The 19,246-nt window shown below is 34.2% G+C and overlaps 2 protein-coding genes and 1 non-coding gene across 6 annotated transcripts in view; all 3 read left to right on the forward strand.

Annotated features, from left to right (window-relative positions):
• SPAST (spastin) overlaps positions 1-7,821 on the forward strand; it is a 46,773-nt gene extending 38,952 nt beyond the window's left edge. For both annotated transcript variants that reach the window (XM_006910368.3, XM_006910367.3), the window contains exons 16-17: positions 1,567-1,607; positions 6,428-7,821. In XM_006910368.3, the coding sequence (XP_006910430.1) occupies positions 1,567-1,607; positions 6,428-6,550 (164 nt within the window). In that variant the 3' untranslated portion in view covers positions 6,551-7,821. The remainder of the gene's footprint in view (positions 1-1,566; positions 1,608-6,427) is intronic.
• Positions 2,648-2,766, forward strand: LOC112478520. Its single transcript, XR_003045880.1, has one exon. It is a non-coding gene; the product is annotated as a 5S ribosomal RNA (ribosomal RNA).
• A 5,559-nt stretch (positions 7,822-13,380) lies between the features above and the next one.
• The window catches only part of SLC30A6 (solute carrier family 30 member 6), a 29,809-nt gene continuing 23,943 nt past the window's right edge, over positions 13,381-19,246 (forward strand). Inside the window, exons 1-2 of one of the 3 annotated variants that reach the window (XM_006910370.3) lie at positions 13,381-13,473; positions 17,196-17,282. In XM_006910370.3, the coding sequence (XP_006910432.1) occupies positions 13,471-13,473; positions 17,196-17,282 (90 nt within the window). In that variant the 5' untranslated portion in view covers positions 13,381-13,470. Of the gene's footprint in view, positions 13,474-17,195; positions 17,283-19,246 lie in introns of those variants that run through there. The other 2 variants (XM_015588213.2, XM_025045672.1) reach the window with 2 other exon arrangements.

The raw sequence follows: 19,246 nt of genomic DNA on the forward strand, positions 1-19,246 counted from the left end.
AAGAAAATTCAAATAAAAAGAAAACTTTTTTTAAGCAAGCAAAAAAAATAAGGGAAAATGTTCCTAACTTTTTTTTGGCTCTTTTCATTTCAGTGTTCAAATATCACTTGAAATTTGTGTGTCTAAGGGAACTTATATAACTATTCATACATTTATCATATATTAACTTTTGAGGAATTGCAAAATATATCATTCATTGTTTTGTTTTGATTCAAGGTAATTTGTTGATTCTGAAATACCACAATTGATCATTGTTAGGTTAGATTAGATTAAACTCACTGTGGTATTCACTTTAGAGTAGATATTCTAAGCTACTTGTCCACAGCCAGCATAAACAGTAGATGGGTGATGCTCTCAGGTACGCATCATTACTGGCTATGACAATAAAAAAGAACATGGAACATGCAACTTTCAGTATACATCTCCTACAGTGAAACGGTACTGATTAAGAACTGCTGCTTTGGAGATTAATAAATGTAACTTTGAGAATACAGAAACTCTAGGTAACAGATTTTAGTCAGACTTTCTTGCTAAACAATGAAGTATTGTTTAGATAGTGGACTCAAAAACAATAACTAATGCATAAATCATTTGTATTTTTTTACTTTATTAGCATTTATTTGATGTTAAATTTACTCCTGGGCCATAAGTTTTTGTTTCTTCAGTTTCCTCTGGGATATCTTTTTCTTCAGTGCAACCTGCTCTTCTGGTTTAGGAACAATCTGCTCTTTTTCAGTGAGGATCATCTCTATGTGGCAGGGAGAGCTCTGTAGGGGTTAATCCGCCCTGAGTTCTGTAAATTCTGTGCTGCATCTTGGGCGCTTTGTTCACTTGGATGTGCTCAATGACCAGAGAATCCACATTTAAACCTTAAGTTCAGTATTATCCTCCTCATTTTTAAACATGAGCAGCAAAAATTCAGCACTCTTTTTGGGCCACCAATCCTGCATCCAGCCCCACTGTTTGGCCTGGGCACACTAACTACACCATTGTAACGACAGAATGGTACACATTGCTTCTGTTAAGTGACATCCTCCAGATACTTGGTGGTTTTTCAGATGTGCATACCCTCAATGGCCTGGGCAGTTTCACGAGTGTTCTTCAAGTGAACACGAAGATTTGAACCTATTGATTTGCATGATTTTGTAGGGTTTTCTGGGTCAGGTGAATAGCGGACCATTTTCAGAGGTCACCTCAGGACACTTATGGAAGAGTTTATTTATATCTTTTAGAATATTTTAGCTATTTTCTGAAGCAGACACAAGTTGTTAGATTAAAAAAAAAATAAGCTAATGCCTTTTGTAAAGAACAAATTAAGTTTAAGTTTACTCTCAAATTTGTAAAAATCTATTGTTCTTGGGAAATATGCAAGGAAATCAAATATTTTCCAGTTACTCCTAAGAAGGAATAGTATTCTTAGTACTTATAAATTATATGTGCTCTTAATGTATGTCTCTCTTAATATAATGATTTATGTTGAGCACATACTTTTAGATCATTATACTTGGTTTTGTTCTTTAGCTAAACTTCAAAAATTTTTAAGTGGCTGACTTTTATATTTTACAGAACTAAAACCAGAACAAGTGAAGAATATGTCTGCCAGTGAGGTATACTATTTTATAATTATTTTTTCTTTGTTTTGGTCTTCTATGTTGTAAGACAGATCTTTTGTCTGGATTTTGTAGTTTATGTGATTAGAAACTAGAAAAAAAAACTTTCAAAATATAGAAGCCTATCAAATTACAATCTCATGGTGTTCATTGGTAATGGACAAAAAATATACACAGTCATTAAGTCATTATAGGAAATGAAGATTTTATTCATTATGAAAATAACTTGTAACAGATTAACCCCTCGATGTTCTATTTTGTTAGTTTTCAATACTGTTTTCTTATAAAAGCAATACAATTACTTTTGTACTGTAATTTATTAAATTTTCTTAAGATGGTAGGTCCTCTTATAAGATGCTGAAGCATTTCTTTTGAAAAAAATTGCCTATAAAATATAAAATTGGATATGTGGAATGAACATAACTATGTGAGCACACTTTTAAAATTAGCCTGCATTATATCTGTAACTTATCTGTGAGATATTTTTTTACCACCCAAGTTTCAACAGCTGTTGAGGAGACACTGAACTCTTAACATAGAGAATGAGTGTATTTGAGTACATTTTGGCAGTGTTTTTTCTTCAGACTTCTAAGTAAACTTGATTTTGTCTTCAGGCATCTTGTGCATGGTGGTTAATCAACTACATTACTAAGAAAGCCCTCACACTTCTTGTAACCACTCTTCCATTTTAACAATCTAGTTTACCTAAAGTGTATTTGACATGAATAAAGCTTAGGAATAGAGAATTCCACATACCCACCTTGGTGTTTAACTATTACCTTAAAAATTCACCTTTAGAGTATAAATTCCAAGTCCCTTTTATCTGATTCATAATTTTAATTCCACATTTTTCTAATTTTTTTTAAATGTATCAGTGCTATACAATTTGTGTTCCCAAAGTGTCTTATGGGTTTTTTAAAAATAGTTTAAGTATAATTTATTAACGATATCCTATAAATATATATGCATATATATTTTTAATGTTCTTATACTCAGCATAAACCTAATAGTACTTTTCTACCTAAAAAGTAAGCACCGTCTATGGCCATGCCACCCTTAACGTGCCCGATCCCATCTGATCTTGGAAGCTAAGCAGGGTCGGGCCAGGTTAGTACTTGGATGGGAGACCACCTAGGAAGACCAGGGGCTGTAGGCGTTTAAAAAAAAAAAAAAAAGCACCGTGCATGAATTATTTCCTCTCCACACACCACTCCTCCTGACTTGGATCCAGTACAGGTAAACTTAATAACTCATATACTCTGGCCCCCTAGTTTAAAGTTAAAGAAAGGCTCATTATGTGACATTTTAGGCCTTTGTGTTTGTCCCTTGGAAAGACTGAATATAGAATAAAGGAACTAATCAAGGCAATAATGAGATAAAACCACCAACTGGCAAATAAATTTCAGTAAGAAGCAGTCTACAAATTCTCAGTTGACTTAACAGGCAAAACCCACTCACCTCCATATCTGCCAGTATTCTTCATTCTGTCTCAAGCTCCTAGGCCATGGCATTTACTGTGATGATTCATTGGGAAGGCCCCTTGCTTATACCTATAAATGGAATGCTTTGATACACTTTTATTAACATCTTGTAATATTTTTATGAAAGGAAGTAGGTGGCTACTTAGGGAATAGCAGAAATTCTTAGGAATCTGTCCATTGTGTCATGAGATAAGAGACCTGTTTTCCATTGATAGTGGCTCTTTTGTATATGTTTTACTCATCCTGAGAATATACATACAACAAAACTTAAAACATTTTCTTCACGGAACAAAGTCCACCTAAATATAGTTCCTTTTTTATTTGAAGAGTAAAGATGTTTTGAGTCTATATTCTTTTTTTAGTAACTTTTCTATTCTCATTAATATAAAACAAGGTATTTATGTTGCAGTAGGTATATATTGCTGTATAACAAAAATTTAGCAGCTTAAAATGACATATTTTCTCAGAGTCAAGCAGCTGGGCACAGCTTAGCTGAGTCCTCTGCTTCAAGCTCTCTCAGAAGGCTGCAATCAAGCTGTTAGCCCAGGGTCTATTACCAAGCTGGAGTCAAGATGTTGGCTGGGCTATAGTCATTGTAAGGTTCAACTGGGGAAAGATCTGCTTCTAAGCTCATTCACATGATTTTTTGCCAGAATCACTTCCTCATGGGTTATTGGACTGAGAGCCTCAGTTTTCTCTGGCTATTAGCTGAAGGCTGCTTTTACTTCCTTGCCACATAGGCCTCTCCAACATAGTAGTTTGCTTCATCAAAGCAAGCAAGCCAGGAAGATAGTGCCAGCAAGGTGGAAGTCATAGTCTTTATATAACCTAATCCTAGAAGTGACATCTCATCACTTTTGCTGTATTCTGTTCTTAGGTCTACTCCACACTCAGAGGGGAAGGAACTACACAAGGGCACATATAACAAGGCGGGAATCATTAGGAGACATGTTAGAAGATGCTCAACACATCTGTAAATCAATTATAATTTTTTTTAATTTTTAAAGGGTCATAGTTGGCTAGTGAAATGTTTTTATATTAAGACAAGACCTTTCAACACTACCATAGAACTTTGGAAAGCATTCTTGCTTTCTAAGAGCAAGGTAGATCTTGAATTTACCTACTCCAGGACATGTTAGCAACTCTATAGGAACCCTGGTTCATTTTAATGAATAATATTAAGATTAGTATAGAAATGCATACTGCTTTGTTTTTTATTAGTACTGGTGTTAAGCCCACTCCAATGACAAGAGCCTGAAAATACACATATTTTTAAAATATCATTAATTCATTCTGATAGAGTACATTTCAGTACTATAATGTAACATATCTACTTGATTTTTTTAATCCCACACCTAAAAATGTAATTGTATCCAGTATTTTAAAACTATATAAGCCATAATTTAAATTTCAGATAGCAATACTAAAAGCTTAAAACTTCAGAATGAATTACAAGAAATAACATTACTGGTACCATCCTGTAATTATGTATAGTCAGGTTACATTGTTATAATATTTAGTTCTGTATATTTTTATCCAGTTTAAATTTACTTTAATGGTTTTAATGTTAATTTGGTAGTAGCTTTTAGCTGTCAGTTCTGACTTATGAGTTAATATTTATAAAGCACTTAAAACAGTCTGGCATTAGTGAACAATGTATGTGTCCATTAAATAATTTTAAAATACATAAATACTCAATAATGGCATTTTATTACAGAGAGTAAGGAAATTTATTCTGTCAGTCCTATTTATGATGAGAGGGAAATACAAGTACTTTGGTTTCTAAAATTGTATACAAGAATTTTGTTCAGTCATTATTTGGTGCAACTTTAATAACTAAGGGTATTGTCAGGTACTGTTGTATATACACAAATTGGGTGAGATATACACAGTTTGTCTTTTATAGTTTAAAAGAATAGAAAGTCAACTAATTGTGTTGGAATTCTGTGTTTTTAAGAAGGTAGTATTGGAAATTGGTGATTATAAATTTAGGATATAATGTACTTTGTTTTTAAAGCACACAATTTGTATCCAATTTAACTTAACTTTATTAATTTTTTATTTTAATAAGACATCTTTGCATTTTATTTTTCCTCTTTGCTGAACTGGCTACAGGTTACTTATTCCTGTTGTATACATTAGTCTCTTACTAGCTTTAAATTACCATATATAAATTTCATATGTATACATATACCAACTATATACTTAAATTAGAATTTCATCAAAAGCTTTTAAAACCTTAATTTCTATAACAAATTTTATTCAGGAATATTGTAGATAACACCCACATTACATTCATCATTATTCTACACTTTGGGCTTAAGGAAGAGCCAATGTGTGTTTTGCAGTTAAATAAGAAACAAGTAGGGCTTATTATGGTGATCAATATATCCTTTTTGACTGAGATTTTTCAGATTAGGCTGCAAGTAACAAGTGTAGGTGATTTTCTTCTGTGCTTTTGGAGATATTAAGAGAGGATGTGAAGTAAGAGACGGGGTTTTATAAGAGTAATAAGACTATAGATAAATGTCATTTGTTGAAATTTTGTCTCAAATTCTCCTTTAACTTATTATTTTGGGGCAAAATAATACATGTATCTACTAGTGACAATTTTTAATACTGGTCATTTTGTGCTAAACTCCATTTTGCCCTTTAAATATCCTTAGGTAAATATATTTATTCAGCATTGTTTTATTCTACATGCTTAAAAACAATTACAATGTCAGTAAATAAGACCAAATATATATGAAAAATCATTATAAGCAATATTGATATTAGGAAATTTCAGATACAAGCATCCTACATGTTGTAGTTAAAGATAACATTTTTTTAAAAGTCCCATGTACTGCTTATAAACCCCTCTTTCCTTTCTAATAAATCTAGCATGAATTTTTGCTAGGGTATGTAGTGAGTGAGACTTGAGAATTCAGAATTCCATGAAACTACACAGAAAAAAAGATTGGAGATAAGGAGTGGTTGTATATCTGAATGGTGGAACTGTGAGTGATTCTTTTTCTGTTTGTGTATATTTTGTCAAATTTTCTATAATGAGTGTTTTCTTATTTTTATAATGGGAAAATATTATGCTTTAAAATGTTAATACCTAAGAAACTAAACACAAGTAATGAAATGTATATTGGTATAGCATTTTTGTAAGATTTTTTTATGTAACAACCTTGTCTAATATATAAAATAAGATGATTGGCATGATTTTCTAAGAATACTTCTATATATATTTATAACATTAATAAACAGCATCATTACTTTAATCCATTATTGGGTTAACTACTGTATGTGTTCATCATTTGTATTGTCATGTGCTTTTTTAAAATCTAGATGAGAAATATTCGATTATCTGACTTCACTGAATCCTTGAAAAAGATAAAACGCAGTGTGAGCCCTCAAACCTTAGAAGCATACATACGTTGGAACAAGGACTTTGGAGATACCACCGTTTAAGAAAATACCTTTGTAAGCCTGCAGAACATTTTACTTTCCAAGAGAGAAACACACCATCTTCAGTGAATAGTTATCAGCTACAGAAACCTAGCCTAAGTTTACAGGACTTATCAGAGTTATAATTATTTGTGCATCCCAGGAGATGAACCATAAAACAAATTTAAATAAAATATACAATGCAAATGGAATATTTTGTTTAAGGCCTTCTTGCCTTGATGGTCGTGGTTATCACAATGGGCACTGTAAGTTAGAGCACAGCAAAAACTGATTCTGGTCTTCTTTACCAATATAATCATGTAAATAATCTGTATATTGTGTTGCAGACGAAAGTATTCCAGAGACAGTAAATGGTAGATGACACAAGAGCTGTCGATTGTCTTCTGACGTCATTTCCTAAAATAGTAATTTTTCCTATTTTTCTTTCCTACTGTTGTCTTTACTATGGATGATTAGAATGCCAAACACTCTAAGCTTCTTTTTTCCCCCTTTTCTTTTTACAAATCGTGTGCCAAATGAAACTTTTTTCTGTGTAATAATAATAGGAAAAAGGATTTTGAAAGTTTTTTCTGGATAAATCTACAGACATTAAACAATTATGTTCTTTTTACTTTTTATTTTTCTAGTACCTTTCTACCAAACATTTAGAAAGCAATTGATAGCAACAAAACATCTATATAATAGGAGTTTGGAAGTTTTGAGTCACTCTGTCATACAACATGTAGATCAATCCTCATGTGACCTGCAGTATTTTTTTTTTAAAACATGTTTGTCATAAATCTATTATAGACTGTTAACTTATTCCTAATGGAATTTATTTTCTGCTAGAATTATTCTAATATTTAAGAAAACCTGTTTTAACAGCTGTAAAAGTTGTCCCTGTGCAAGAGAAGGGAAATTTACTGGGAGCTAAGGCATTTCTAATTTATTGCTTATTTCTTACTGTTTACAGGATAATGATAAGCCAGTGGATCTACCATCTTTTATTCTTTATAGTTATTAATCCCTTCAATGAAACTTTAAAAATTTACTGGATTTTTATACATTGCATACATTTTATAGGTTTCTTGTGCTCACTTTGTTAACAAAAAAGTTTGTCTGTTAATCTGCCTTTGTTCCTTCAAAATGTACAGTAATTATGTTTCTTGTTTGTATAAGTATGCCTGGATTTTTATTTAAAAAGTGTCATTGTAGGAAATAGAGACTCATATCATGGCCTTTTAAATATTGTAATAAAGGCAAATGGATATTTGCCCTTAGTTTACTGGTTAAAAGTTTGTTTACAGATATTTTCTTTGGTGCTTTTATGTAAAATGTGGGTGGAAAGAATAATTTTATAGCAGTAACAAAGACTTTTCATTTAGGAAAAATATCTTTGGTCTTGAGAGGATGAATTAAAGTTAAAACCTTGCCTCTGTTAGGTAAGAATTATATAATCAAGACATATGTTCTTAATTTTACTTTGCTCAAGATTTATCTAAATATACAAGATATATGATTTTTTAACATCATATGGGATCTATAGACATAACTTAAATCATGTCTCTTTTAATCATGACTTTAGAACTCCATGGATAATAAAAATGAGGGTTGAGATAAATAGAAAAAAATTTTAAGCCAGAACCATGCATATTTTATGTCATGAGTAGTATCTTTTTTAAAGTCTCAAACATTAAAGCATCAATTATAAAATACTCCTAGTCAAAATGATGAAATAAACTTGATGACAAGAATTAGGAACATCCCAAATTAAAACATTTTCAATAAGGCTCATAAAATTGTATTTTGTATTTTCATTTAGACAAGGATTAATGTTATTGCTGCTTGGATAACTGATTAGGTCTATTACTTCAAACTCAACTTTCAAAATATAATCTTTAATATCATAATTCTATCTGCAATAATTTAAAGTTTTTAAATAACGAAGATTTCAAATGTTAAAAGGTGTAAAAGTTAATATTGTCATAAACATTGAGTAAGAAAATTATATTATTATATGAATGTCCATCCATGTATAGAAGTTATTTTAATTTGCTGATCAAGACTGAAGTTGAGCTTAGCGCTAGAGAACTATTTTCTATGTCTTACTATGACCAACTTTTAAGCAGTGTTTCTTTCCTAGAAAGGCCATGAAAATAGTATGATGATATAGTAGGAGGTGTAAGGGATTGATCTGGTCTTTATCAATAAAGATAGAAATTGCTGAGGTATTTCAAATTAATATTAGATTGCAAGCTTTTAGATTTTGCATTGAGCTCTATGTCATTATTACTTCCTAAAAAGTAATGCTTAAAATTAAATTTTAGTGTGCTCTTCATGTTAATATGGCAGAGTTTTGTAAACAAAATTAAATCTTATTGATATACTGAACTCTAAGCCAAGGGAAAGAATCGATACTATCTTTTCAAGGTTTCTTAAGGGTAAAAGCTTATTCTAAAACAGTTCGCCCATTGAGGTGATCATATCTCTGACTTGAAAATATGCTTTGTGCTTGGGAAGAATTGGAAAAAAAGCAGAAGCTAGAATTCTAATTTAAGTAAATATACAGGAGTCTTTATAATGTAAAATTCTTTATATTTTGTACAAAAAGTAATTTTTTTTTGGTAGAATGAATCATTTAGTTTTTTTTTTTTGGACTCTGAGCCAAAAGATTTTCCTTTAAATGCTTGTCTCAATTTGAATCTGGTCTTTTGTACTTTTCTTCAGAAGAAATGAATTAAAAAGTTCAGTTGCATAAAGTGAGTTTTATCCTAATGAGTTGGAAATAAATTATAAACTTTATTTTGTTTTTAACTTTTTAATTTGAAACGTTTTGAGATTTCAGAGGTTGCAGATTGGTAACTGAAGGAGTAGCTTGTATTGGACTAACTTTCTTGCCAATAGCAATTATAAACTCTGAACAAAATGTAAAAATGATTAGAAGCCTGTAGAGAACAATGAAAAAAGGCGGAAATTGCACAAAATCATATACTAGAAGAAATCCACATTCACTAGCTTTTACCCTGAGGGCAATTTCCAGATTGTGCAGTGTGCTTGGAAATAGAATTCAGGCAGAATGGGATAGTCTTGCTGGTCTGAGGAGTCATTTGGGGCTTCCAGAACAGCTGGAAATTAGGAGGGAAATCTTGAAAAGGAGAGAGCTTCACAGATATAAGCCCCCAAATCCGCCTACAAATTCTTTTCAAATTTGTACCTATGCAGTGTGATATTCAGAGGAATCCAGCATAAAGCAATAAATGAAGTCTAAAGAACTGTGCAAAGGTAGCAATTGCTGGGGGAATACAGAGTTTGAAATTCAAATTCCACTAACGGGTTTGCATTCCAGGTTTCCCGTTGAAACCCAAAAAGGGCCATGCCTTAGGAGGAAGGACAACATCCTGGAACTCAGGGCTGTACTTTAGGACTATGGGCAAAATGGAAAGAAACTCAGTCGCAAACCTTAAAATCAAGCTTTCACAGCATTAAGGTTATCCATCAGTAATTTAACAGCTAGCCAGAACAAAACTCAACAGTCTTTAGAAGACAGAATCCAGAGTCTTTACAACATATCCACAAAGCCCATTAGGCAATAAACAATTACTAAGCATGAAAAGAAATTATATGAACCATAATCAATAGAAAATATGTAGAAGCAGATGCACCGATGAGCTACATATTGGAATTAACAAAAAAATTAAAACATCTTTAAAATAGGGGAGGGAGGAGGTGAATAGAGTAAGGGGGGTCAAATATGTGGTGACAGCTTAGAGAGGTAAACGGCGTAAATATATATGCCTTGGTATTAAAATGTACAGCTGAAACTTACTGGATTTCATTAACCAATGTCACTATAAAAAATAAAATAGGTTAAAGAATTTACAGGACGAAAAAAGATGAAGGATGAACTAATTGGGATTCTCAGCAAAGAACTAGAAACTAAAAACCAAACAAAGTCTGGTGATGAAAAATAAAAATCCAAAATGAAACAGTATCTGAAATTTAAAAATTCCTGGGATGGGCTTAACAGTAAACTGGACACAGCAGAAGAAAGAAAACTGGAATACCGCCAAAACAATTATCAAACTGAAGCACAGAGAAGAACAGCAGAGGGTTGAGACCTGTGGAACAATATCAGTCAACATACCTGTAATTTGAGGTCCAGAAGGAGAAGAGAATGGGGCAAAAGAAAAATGTGAAACAGTAATGCCTGAAAATGTCCCCAAATTGTTGTAAGCTAGTGACTTAGAGGTTTAAGAAGTTCATTGAACCCCAAGCAGAATAAATACAACAAAGATCACATCTGGGTACATCATATTGCCAAAAGAAGAAAAAAACAGCAAAATAATCTTAAAAGCAGCCAGGGAGGGGAAATGACATTACATTCAAAAAGTGAAAGTGATGGCTAATTTCATCAGAAATAACCATCTTCCAGGGAATGATGGAATGACATTGTTAAAGTATAAAAATTAAAAGTTAACCTAACATTCCATAGTCAAAATGTTCAGGCAAAGTAAAAGCTGTTCCAGATGAACAAAAACTAGTAAGAGAATATGTCGCTACCACAGTGATATAGAAGATGTTTAAAGATAAAATTCTTTAGGCTGTCAGAAAATGATCCTCAATGGGAACCTGTATCTCATGGAAGGAATTAACTTTGGAAATGATATGTCAGTAAATATGAAAGATTTTTTTCTTAATTTCTCTAAATATTGACTTTTTTTTTTAACACGTACTGATATGTAGAAGTAAAATAGAGAACAAAAATTGTACAAAGAACGAGAAAGCAGTAAATGGAATTATATTGAAATAAGGTTACTGTACTCAAAGTAGTATAGTATTAACATAAAGTAGATAAGGATACATATTTGTAAACTCACCCAGCAAAGGGAAAAAGGGTAGAGGGAAAAGTCCAGAGGAAATCAAGCACCACCTTCCAGTAGAATCACACAGGGTGCACTTAATTCCTCTAGTATCAAGTTATGAGAACATGTGTGGAAGTGTTAGGCCTGTGTTAGGGAATGGTGGGAAACTAACCCCAAATCCCGGTTCCCAGATGCCAGTCAAGGGCCAACCTTGCAAGTAGACCTTTCTACAGATAGTCTCAGGCCTATTTCACAGTGGTTCAAAACAGTCACAGGGGGGAGAGTGAGCATATGGTGGCCCAAAGTGGGGTGTCAGAGACCAAGTGGGATGAGGAGGGTATCTACAATGATGGGCAGCTTGTTACGGGGTGTTAGGGACAGAGTGATGAAGTTATTCACATGGTGAACAGGGACGACCTGGAATAACGACTAAGTGCTCAAGCAGAGAGAGGAAAGTGTCTGTGGGGGACAAGGTGGGTGGAAGGTGTCAGGAAAGATTGCACATTGGTTACATACAGGAGACCTGATCAAATAAGTCAATATATTAACAATAGCGGAGACATTTCTCACTGTCAGAAAGCTATGAATTATGAATACAGAAAGGTTATAAATACAAGAGTTAATAAAGGGCAAGAACTCAAGTGAAACCTGTGGGGTTGGGTTGGAATTGGATTTAAGAGTATGAATTCATAATTTTAGAGAAAAAGAAATATAAATGTAAATATGTGTGTGTGTATCCACATGCGTGTATTCCCTAGTTTTCTCCATTGAGAGACCTGGGAGCAGTTATACTCCCAAAAGCGACGACCACACACAACACCCATGTCTTATCTTCCAAATTCTCCACTCTTAGTCTGTTAAAGCTGCCACATTTCTAGGTGTTTTTTTGAAGCAGCACCTCACTTCTTGATATCAAAATCTTAGTCTATTTGGGCTGCCCTAGCAAAAATACCAGACTGGGTGACTTAAATAACAAATTTCATAGTTCTGGAAGGTAGGCAAATTAAAAGATCAAGGTGCTGGCCTATTTGGTTTCTTGTGAGAGCTTTCATGGGCTTGCAAGCAGCCACCTTCTTGCTGTGTCCTCACATGACAGCAAGTTCTCTGGTATCTCTTATAAAGGCACTAATGCCATCATGAGGATTCCACCCTTATGACCTCATCTAACCCTAATTATCTCCCAAGGATCCATGTCCAAATACCATCACATTGGGGTGTGAGGCTTCAACATATGAATTTTAGGAGGACATATTCAGTTTATAACATCCATTATAAGGAACCAGGGCTCCTTGGTGAAATGGTCAATTCCAGGATTGGGGCACAGAACATGTTTGATGAACCTGTAATATCTGGTACCAGGAAAGAGGGAAATATTCAAAGACTGATGAGTATGGACAAATTTATACATCAAAATTAACCACAGTAATGGATTATAACCCATCACATAAAATTAAAAAAACATGAGCCAGTGTAAATGTCCAAATAAACAGAACAATTTGAAAGTGTGAAGAATATTTACATGGTTTCAAAATACATCCCACAAAATATTAATTAGAAAGAAGGAGTTACTTTGTAGTGGAAAAAACTGGCAAATGCCACCTTAATCTAGTGTTGAAAGTTATCATTAATGGGCCAAATTTCACATAATACGGTTAATGAGGAAAATGCAATAATCACTTTTGTAATATTCCTGTCAAAGATGCATACCCCGAAATTACTCCATGAGCATTCTATAAAATAACTGGCATGTAACCTTCAAAAGTGGCAAGGTCATACTATCATATATTGAAAGAGATTAAATAGAATAAGCTAAATGCAACCTGTGGTTTAGAACTGGTTCCTTCCGTGCTCTTAACACGCTACCTACTCCTCCGAAGGCTCAGCGGCGCTCTAGCCACTGCTTTCGCCTCTATAGAACGCAGGGGCGGACGCCAAGGTGAGGCAGGAACGGACGACCGGGGCACGCACTTCCGCCTCAGCGTTGCTTGCAGCCAATACGCCTCTGACGCCCCACCCCTTCCGCTCCCGGGAAAAACCAGCTTCCCAGAGCGTCTTCCGGCTGGGGCTGTGCGGCTCCTTATCATGGTGAGTTGGCGGAGGGAATGAGGGAAATTGTCCTAGGTGATACCCGCTACTTTCTCTCATCTTGAAGCGGCCTTGAAATGCCTCATTTGCCAAGAGGTGGGGTCGTCGAGTCGTGCTCGGGTACCCCGAAAGAAGCGGTTGGCGTCCAAAAGATTTCCCCAGAGCACTGATTCCCCCTCGCTCCTTCACTCTGTTCTTTTGCCGCCTGTGATTCCGGGCCGGCTCCAGGCCGAGCTTTCCGCTCCGGCGAGTTTATGGCTTCCCCATGGCGAGATGTACTCTATATAGAAATAAGTATTGCAGGCGTCAGCGACTAAAGCACCAACAGAAGATCTAAAAACAAGTGCACAGCACCAGCAACCGTAACAGAGATGCTTACTGCAGTGACCCTAACGCTGGCACAAATAAAGAGGATTATCAATAGGGTATTGAGACGGACACTCCCATGTATAACTTGGTTTTATTGAATGCCAGACCGATACAGCAGAGCAGGTAGGCCAGACTTGTTGAGCAAGGCAAGGTGTTGGTCAAACATCTTATTGCAGCTTTTTTCTGCGATTGTAGATCCCAGTATATCTTACGGTTTTGGGGATATGACGTTAAATCTAAATTTTGTTAGAGGAATTCGTTATTTACGCCTGTAGAAATCCAGTATGTACTCTGAATTTTATCTAAAGATAATCAGTTGATTGTGATTTCAGAGTCAAAAGAGGTACAGACCATTTTATTAGAAAAATTCATGGATCTCTTGTGGTTAGCCTACATTGAAAAAGACCACATTTCTGCGCCTAAGCCATTGTCACTCTGCTCAGTTTTTTCCTTGAATGGTCAAAAACAAATGTCATATCCACATACTCTTTCTGTAATCCCTGCTTTACACACAGAAAATGGGTATAAGTTTGCTTTTTCTTTTTTTTGCCTGACCAAATACCTCCCAGCTATGTTCTTCAGAACATTCACCACTGTGTAGCCATAGTTAAATTTCTAAAATTTGACCTCTCTCTTGCTTAAAAAGCTTCAAATTTTTTTTTTCTATAGCCTTCAAGATTAAGTCCTGTTTATCATGGCATACAAAGCCATCCGTAGTCAAGCTTCTTTTTATTTACACATAATGTACATCCATATTCCAGCCACAGTGAACAGCTTGCATATCATGCTCTAAGAATTAGGCTTTTACACCTTACTTGTATATGCTGTTCTTTCAGCCAGAATCGTTCTCCATCTCCTAACCTCGTCCTTATCAGTGCAACCCTTACTTGTTCTTTAGTTTATGAGCCTTTCTGCCACGTCTCAAGATCCATTTAAGTGCCTCCTTTATGTTCCTATGATAACTTGGTGAGTCCCCATTATTATTTATTAAGAACATGCTTTGTGCAAAGCACAGTGCTATCTCAGAAAATTTAAAGGAAATATAGCCTTTGTCATTAGAGAAGTTACTAAAAAATTAACTTACAATGCAGGATGACAATATGAAGGCTATCCCATGGTTAACTACAAAATAAGTGGCATAGAAAACACTATTGTTTGGAATAATCCAGGAAGACTTCATGTAGGAAGTGAAACATACAAATGAGTACTTCGTGCATTACTCTAATAACCTAGTATGTGTTACTCTCAGATGAGGAAACAGGCCAAGTAACTTGCTAAATGTTATAAGGCTGTTAGAGCTTGGGTTAGGCAAGTTTGACCTTTTCACTCTAGAGTGATATGAACATGAAATACAGTCTAGTCTAGTTGGACTTGAAGATTCCTATCTGGAGCAAGAAATAAAACGAAAGAAACAGGCTAAGTCATTTGAATTACAGATTATAAAATTTGGACTTTATCCTGATAACTATGGAGAGCCTATATAATTTTGGAAAGAATGCTGTGAACGTTAGGATTTTTGTCTTTTTTTCCAATATCAGAATGACATCAGAAATGGCCCTTTGCCTTTTAAAAATCCTTTATTTTCTTAACTTGAAACTTAATATAACTTAAATAAGGTGGATTGAAGTTAGAAGATATCCACTGATAACAGTAATCAGAATTATTTTGGGGACCAAAATACCCACATGTAATTCTTTTAAGAACAGAGTATACTCATTAATATTGATATTAGCATCTCAAAGGAAAATAGTATATTGTTCCTTTTCAACTGAATTGGCTGAGAGCCTTATGGATTACACATACACTGGTCCTTATTTGGATGCCAAAGTTAGTAACACTTTTTTCTGATGCTTTATTTTTACATTTTAAAGTATTTTTCACTTTATTACTTTTTTATTATGGAACATTTCAAACGTACACAAAAGTAGAATATATAATGAGCTCCTGTGTAGCCATCACTTGGCCTCAACAACGATCAACATTCTGCTATGTTTCTTATGCCAGATTTCTGGAGCTCAGCCTTTCCTGAGTCTCAACGCAACTAATAACATGTCTAAGCTTTGAAGAAATGAACTATGCCTTTTTATAGCTACTGAGATTTCCTAGATGCTAACTGTAAGAAAATCATGCCTCTGCTTGAATTGGATCTGAGAGTTTTTCACATTTTCAGTCTTAATACCCAGTTCTCTTGCTTTCTATTTGAGTCAAAATGGCCAACTTTAGTGAGGTAGAAATGTAGGATGATTGTTATGGTGATTGTGACCTTTACCATCTAGGAAAATATTTTGTTAAAACCCAAATATTTAAGTACATGGCACTTAGCAATCGTTATTATGTATGACCAATGAAAATTATGAAGGATTTTTTTTCCCTGGAAATAATTACTTTGCTTTTGAAATAATTTTTTTTTTCACAGTTTATCTTTCCAAAGTTATTGTTTGTCCATCTGTTTTTAAAGTATTATATTCTCAGCATGAAAGTATATAGTAAAATTGGTCACTTTTTCTTCATAACTTCTTGGTTTTATGTCCTACTAAGAAAAGGCTTCTCCAATTCCAAGATTATAAATTATACATTCATAGTTTAAGTACTCTATAGTTTTAATTTTAAAGTAATAAAAAATTATAGTATGGAGTACAGTGAGGATCCAACTTTACCATTTTTCAAACACCATTTATCGAATAACTCATTTTTCCCACTGATGTTGGATACTGCTGTAATCATAAGCTAACTTTTCATATGTGCTTGAACACTCCTTTATGCTAAGGCTTTTGGCTTCCTGATCTTGAGTAGCAAATCCCACTCTGGTCATCACTCCGTCCCTTCTACCATTGGTAATCCCACTGCCAGACCCTTTCTCTGCTGGCCTCATACCATGTCCTAGCAGGAGCTACGGAAGCTACCTGGGATGTTCAATACTTTGCATGCCTAAGAGGGAACCTCAGAGGTTTTACTTTAGTAATAGTTGCCAAGCCTTTCATGTATAAAGCTTTGATAAAGTAAATTTTCATATTTTCTTTCCAGTAGAGCTATTTAACAAACTTTGCTTTTCTGGTTCAAAATTGCCTTATCCATTTAAAAATAAAAGAGTGTGGCCTGGAGCTAAAATGCCTAGGTTTGAATTTCTGCTCAGTCATTTACTAACATTGTGCCCTTGGAAAACTTACTAAGAATTTTTTTCACCTCATAGGATTATTGTATGAAATAAATAAGTACATGTAAAGTGTCTAGAATAAGTATTTGGCATGCATTGAGCATTCAGTGAATGTTGTTATTACTGTATCACTTTACAAGAATTATGGAGATGATTAGATATTTAAATGCTGATTTGTATATTTTTGTTTGTTTTAAAGGGGACAATTCATCTTTTTCGAAAACCACAGAGATCTTTTTTTGGCAAGTTATTACAGGAATTTAGACTGGTAGCAGCTGACCGAAGGGTAAGTTATTTTTATTTCTTAATCCGAATTTTAATTATTGCACAAACATTATAACATTGAGAAAAGATCGTTTTTTAAGGCAAATAGAAATCACTCTAGATCCCACCACACTGTTTTCATTTTTTTATGTTGGATAAGTAATTTTTTAATGAATAGTTACAGTACTTTGGTGTATAGTAGTTTTGCTTGGGAGGAAGTGAAGCTTCAGTTTTCTAATGCTAAAGAGTTTTCAGGAAAATTTGTTTTGTGACTGCCTTATGTTCTTAATTAAAAAAATAAATGGATGTAGTCTGAAGCCATGTTTTCTTATTTTTAATGTAATGTAGGAAAAATATGCTTTGAGATTGTAAATAAAAAGAAATGATTGCTACCCTTTTTGGTTACCATTGTAGACTTTCTAATTGTTCTGTTTTCATTGTACTCTGTATTGTCCTAATTATACTATAAGCTCACTGAGGGCAGTGACAATATCTGTTTTGCTCATTGTTTTTATAAAAGTACAAAATAAGCACCTAATAAATATTTGATGAATTTTAAATAAACCTAGCTTCAGTGGAACATAATAAGCAGTGCTAATGATACCGGCCATGTATTGTGATACTAGACTAGAGACTTCTTTGTTCTTTACCACTATATCTCCTGTTTCTAAAACCTTGGAATATAGTTAGAAGTCAATAATTCTAGTATTTGGAAATGTTATTGTGCCCTGAATGTTAAACTTCAAGAACCAAAGGTAGGGAATTCATTTGCTTCTTGTGTGTCTAGTCCTTTGAGGGTGCTCTCTTGAGAATAGATAGATATAGCTCTGTGATGTTGATGGGAGACAACTGCACTGCAGAAGTAAACAGGAAATTGTTTAACAGTACATTTTATTGAGGCACAGTGTACCACAAATATGTAGTAGAAACAAAGTTAATGTAGGAATCCTGAATTGTGCAGATAATCTCAGTCATAATTTAAATCATAAGAGATGTACCTGGCTCATCTCTCTTCACTGCTACCCCTTGTCTTAGTTCTTGATGATTTCATGTTTCATGTGGAAGATCTTTGTAACTCTCTTTCTTACTTCCTCATCAAAAATAATCTTGTCCTCCATTCCTCCCAGCTTTCTACTCCTATGTTCATACCGTAGACCTTATCACTTATAATAACTATATCCTCCCATTGTCTCAACTGCAAGCGTTTCACTTATTAGTCACCATCTCTCGTCTCTCTAGTTCACTCCTTCTATTACCCCAACTCCAATAATTCTTCAGTCTTACCAGGACCTTCAGTCCATTAACTGCTATATTTTCACTGTTTTTCGTCTCCCTTATCCTCATTTGCTTACTTATCTAATTTATATTCTATCATTCATCATTATCATTTTCTCGCATATGCCTATAGCCTGAGAGAATCACAAAACGATGCTGATTGGTCTCACTTTAAATTCATCATCAAGTATGCCATTAATGCTGCTCATATATTTCCTTCGTCCATTCAGTTTCCTATTTTCCTAAATGACTGTACCATACTATTTCCTTAAACTTACAAAACTAAATTCATCCTCACTCAGACCTTTTGATTTTGCTTCCTGTTTCACTAAAGGAAAAGAAGTATTCAGAAAAAAACTTGCACACCCTGTCATTAGAACATCTCCCATCCCTCTGCCTACCCTTCTATTTCTATAAGTGAACTGTCTGTTCTGCTATATAATGCCAGTTCCTCTACTTGTGGCCTCCTCAAGGACAGTGTTCCTATAATTGTTTCTTCTGTCTCGTGCATCCTTGGTCCTTTTGCATTATGCTCCTCTTTCTTGCATCATTCTTACATGATACATATTCTGCTCTCAGCTACCGATTCATTTCTCTACTTTCTTTTTTAGCAGAACTACTTAAAGAATTGCCTTTACTTTCTTTGTTCACTTTCTGTTCTTCCTTTCTCTGTTAGATACCAGTCTGGCTCTAGTCCCCATTAATCCACAG

The sequence above is a fragment of the Pteropus alecto genome, unplaced genomic scaffold, assembly GCF_000325575.1.
Source record: "Pteropus alecto unplaced genomic scaffold, ASM32557v1 scaffold61, whole genome shotgun sequence".
In the NCBI taxonomy this organism is placed as follows: domain Eukaryota; kingdom Metazoa; phylum Chordata; class Mammalia; order Chiroptera; family Pteropodidae; genus Pteropus; species Pteropus alecto.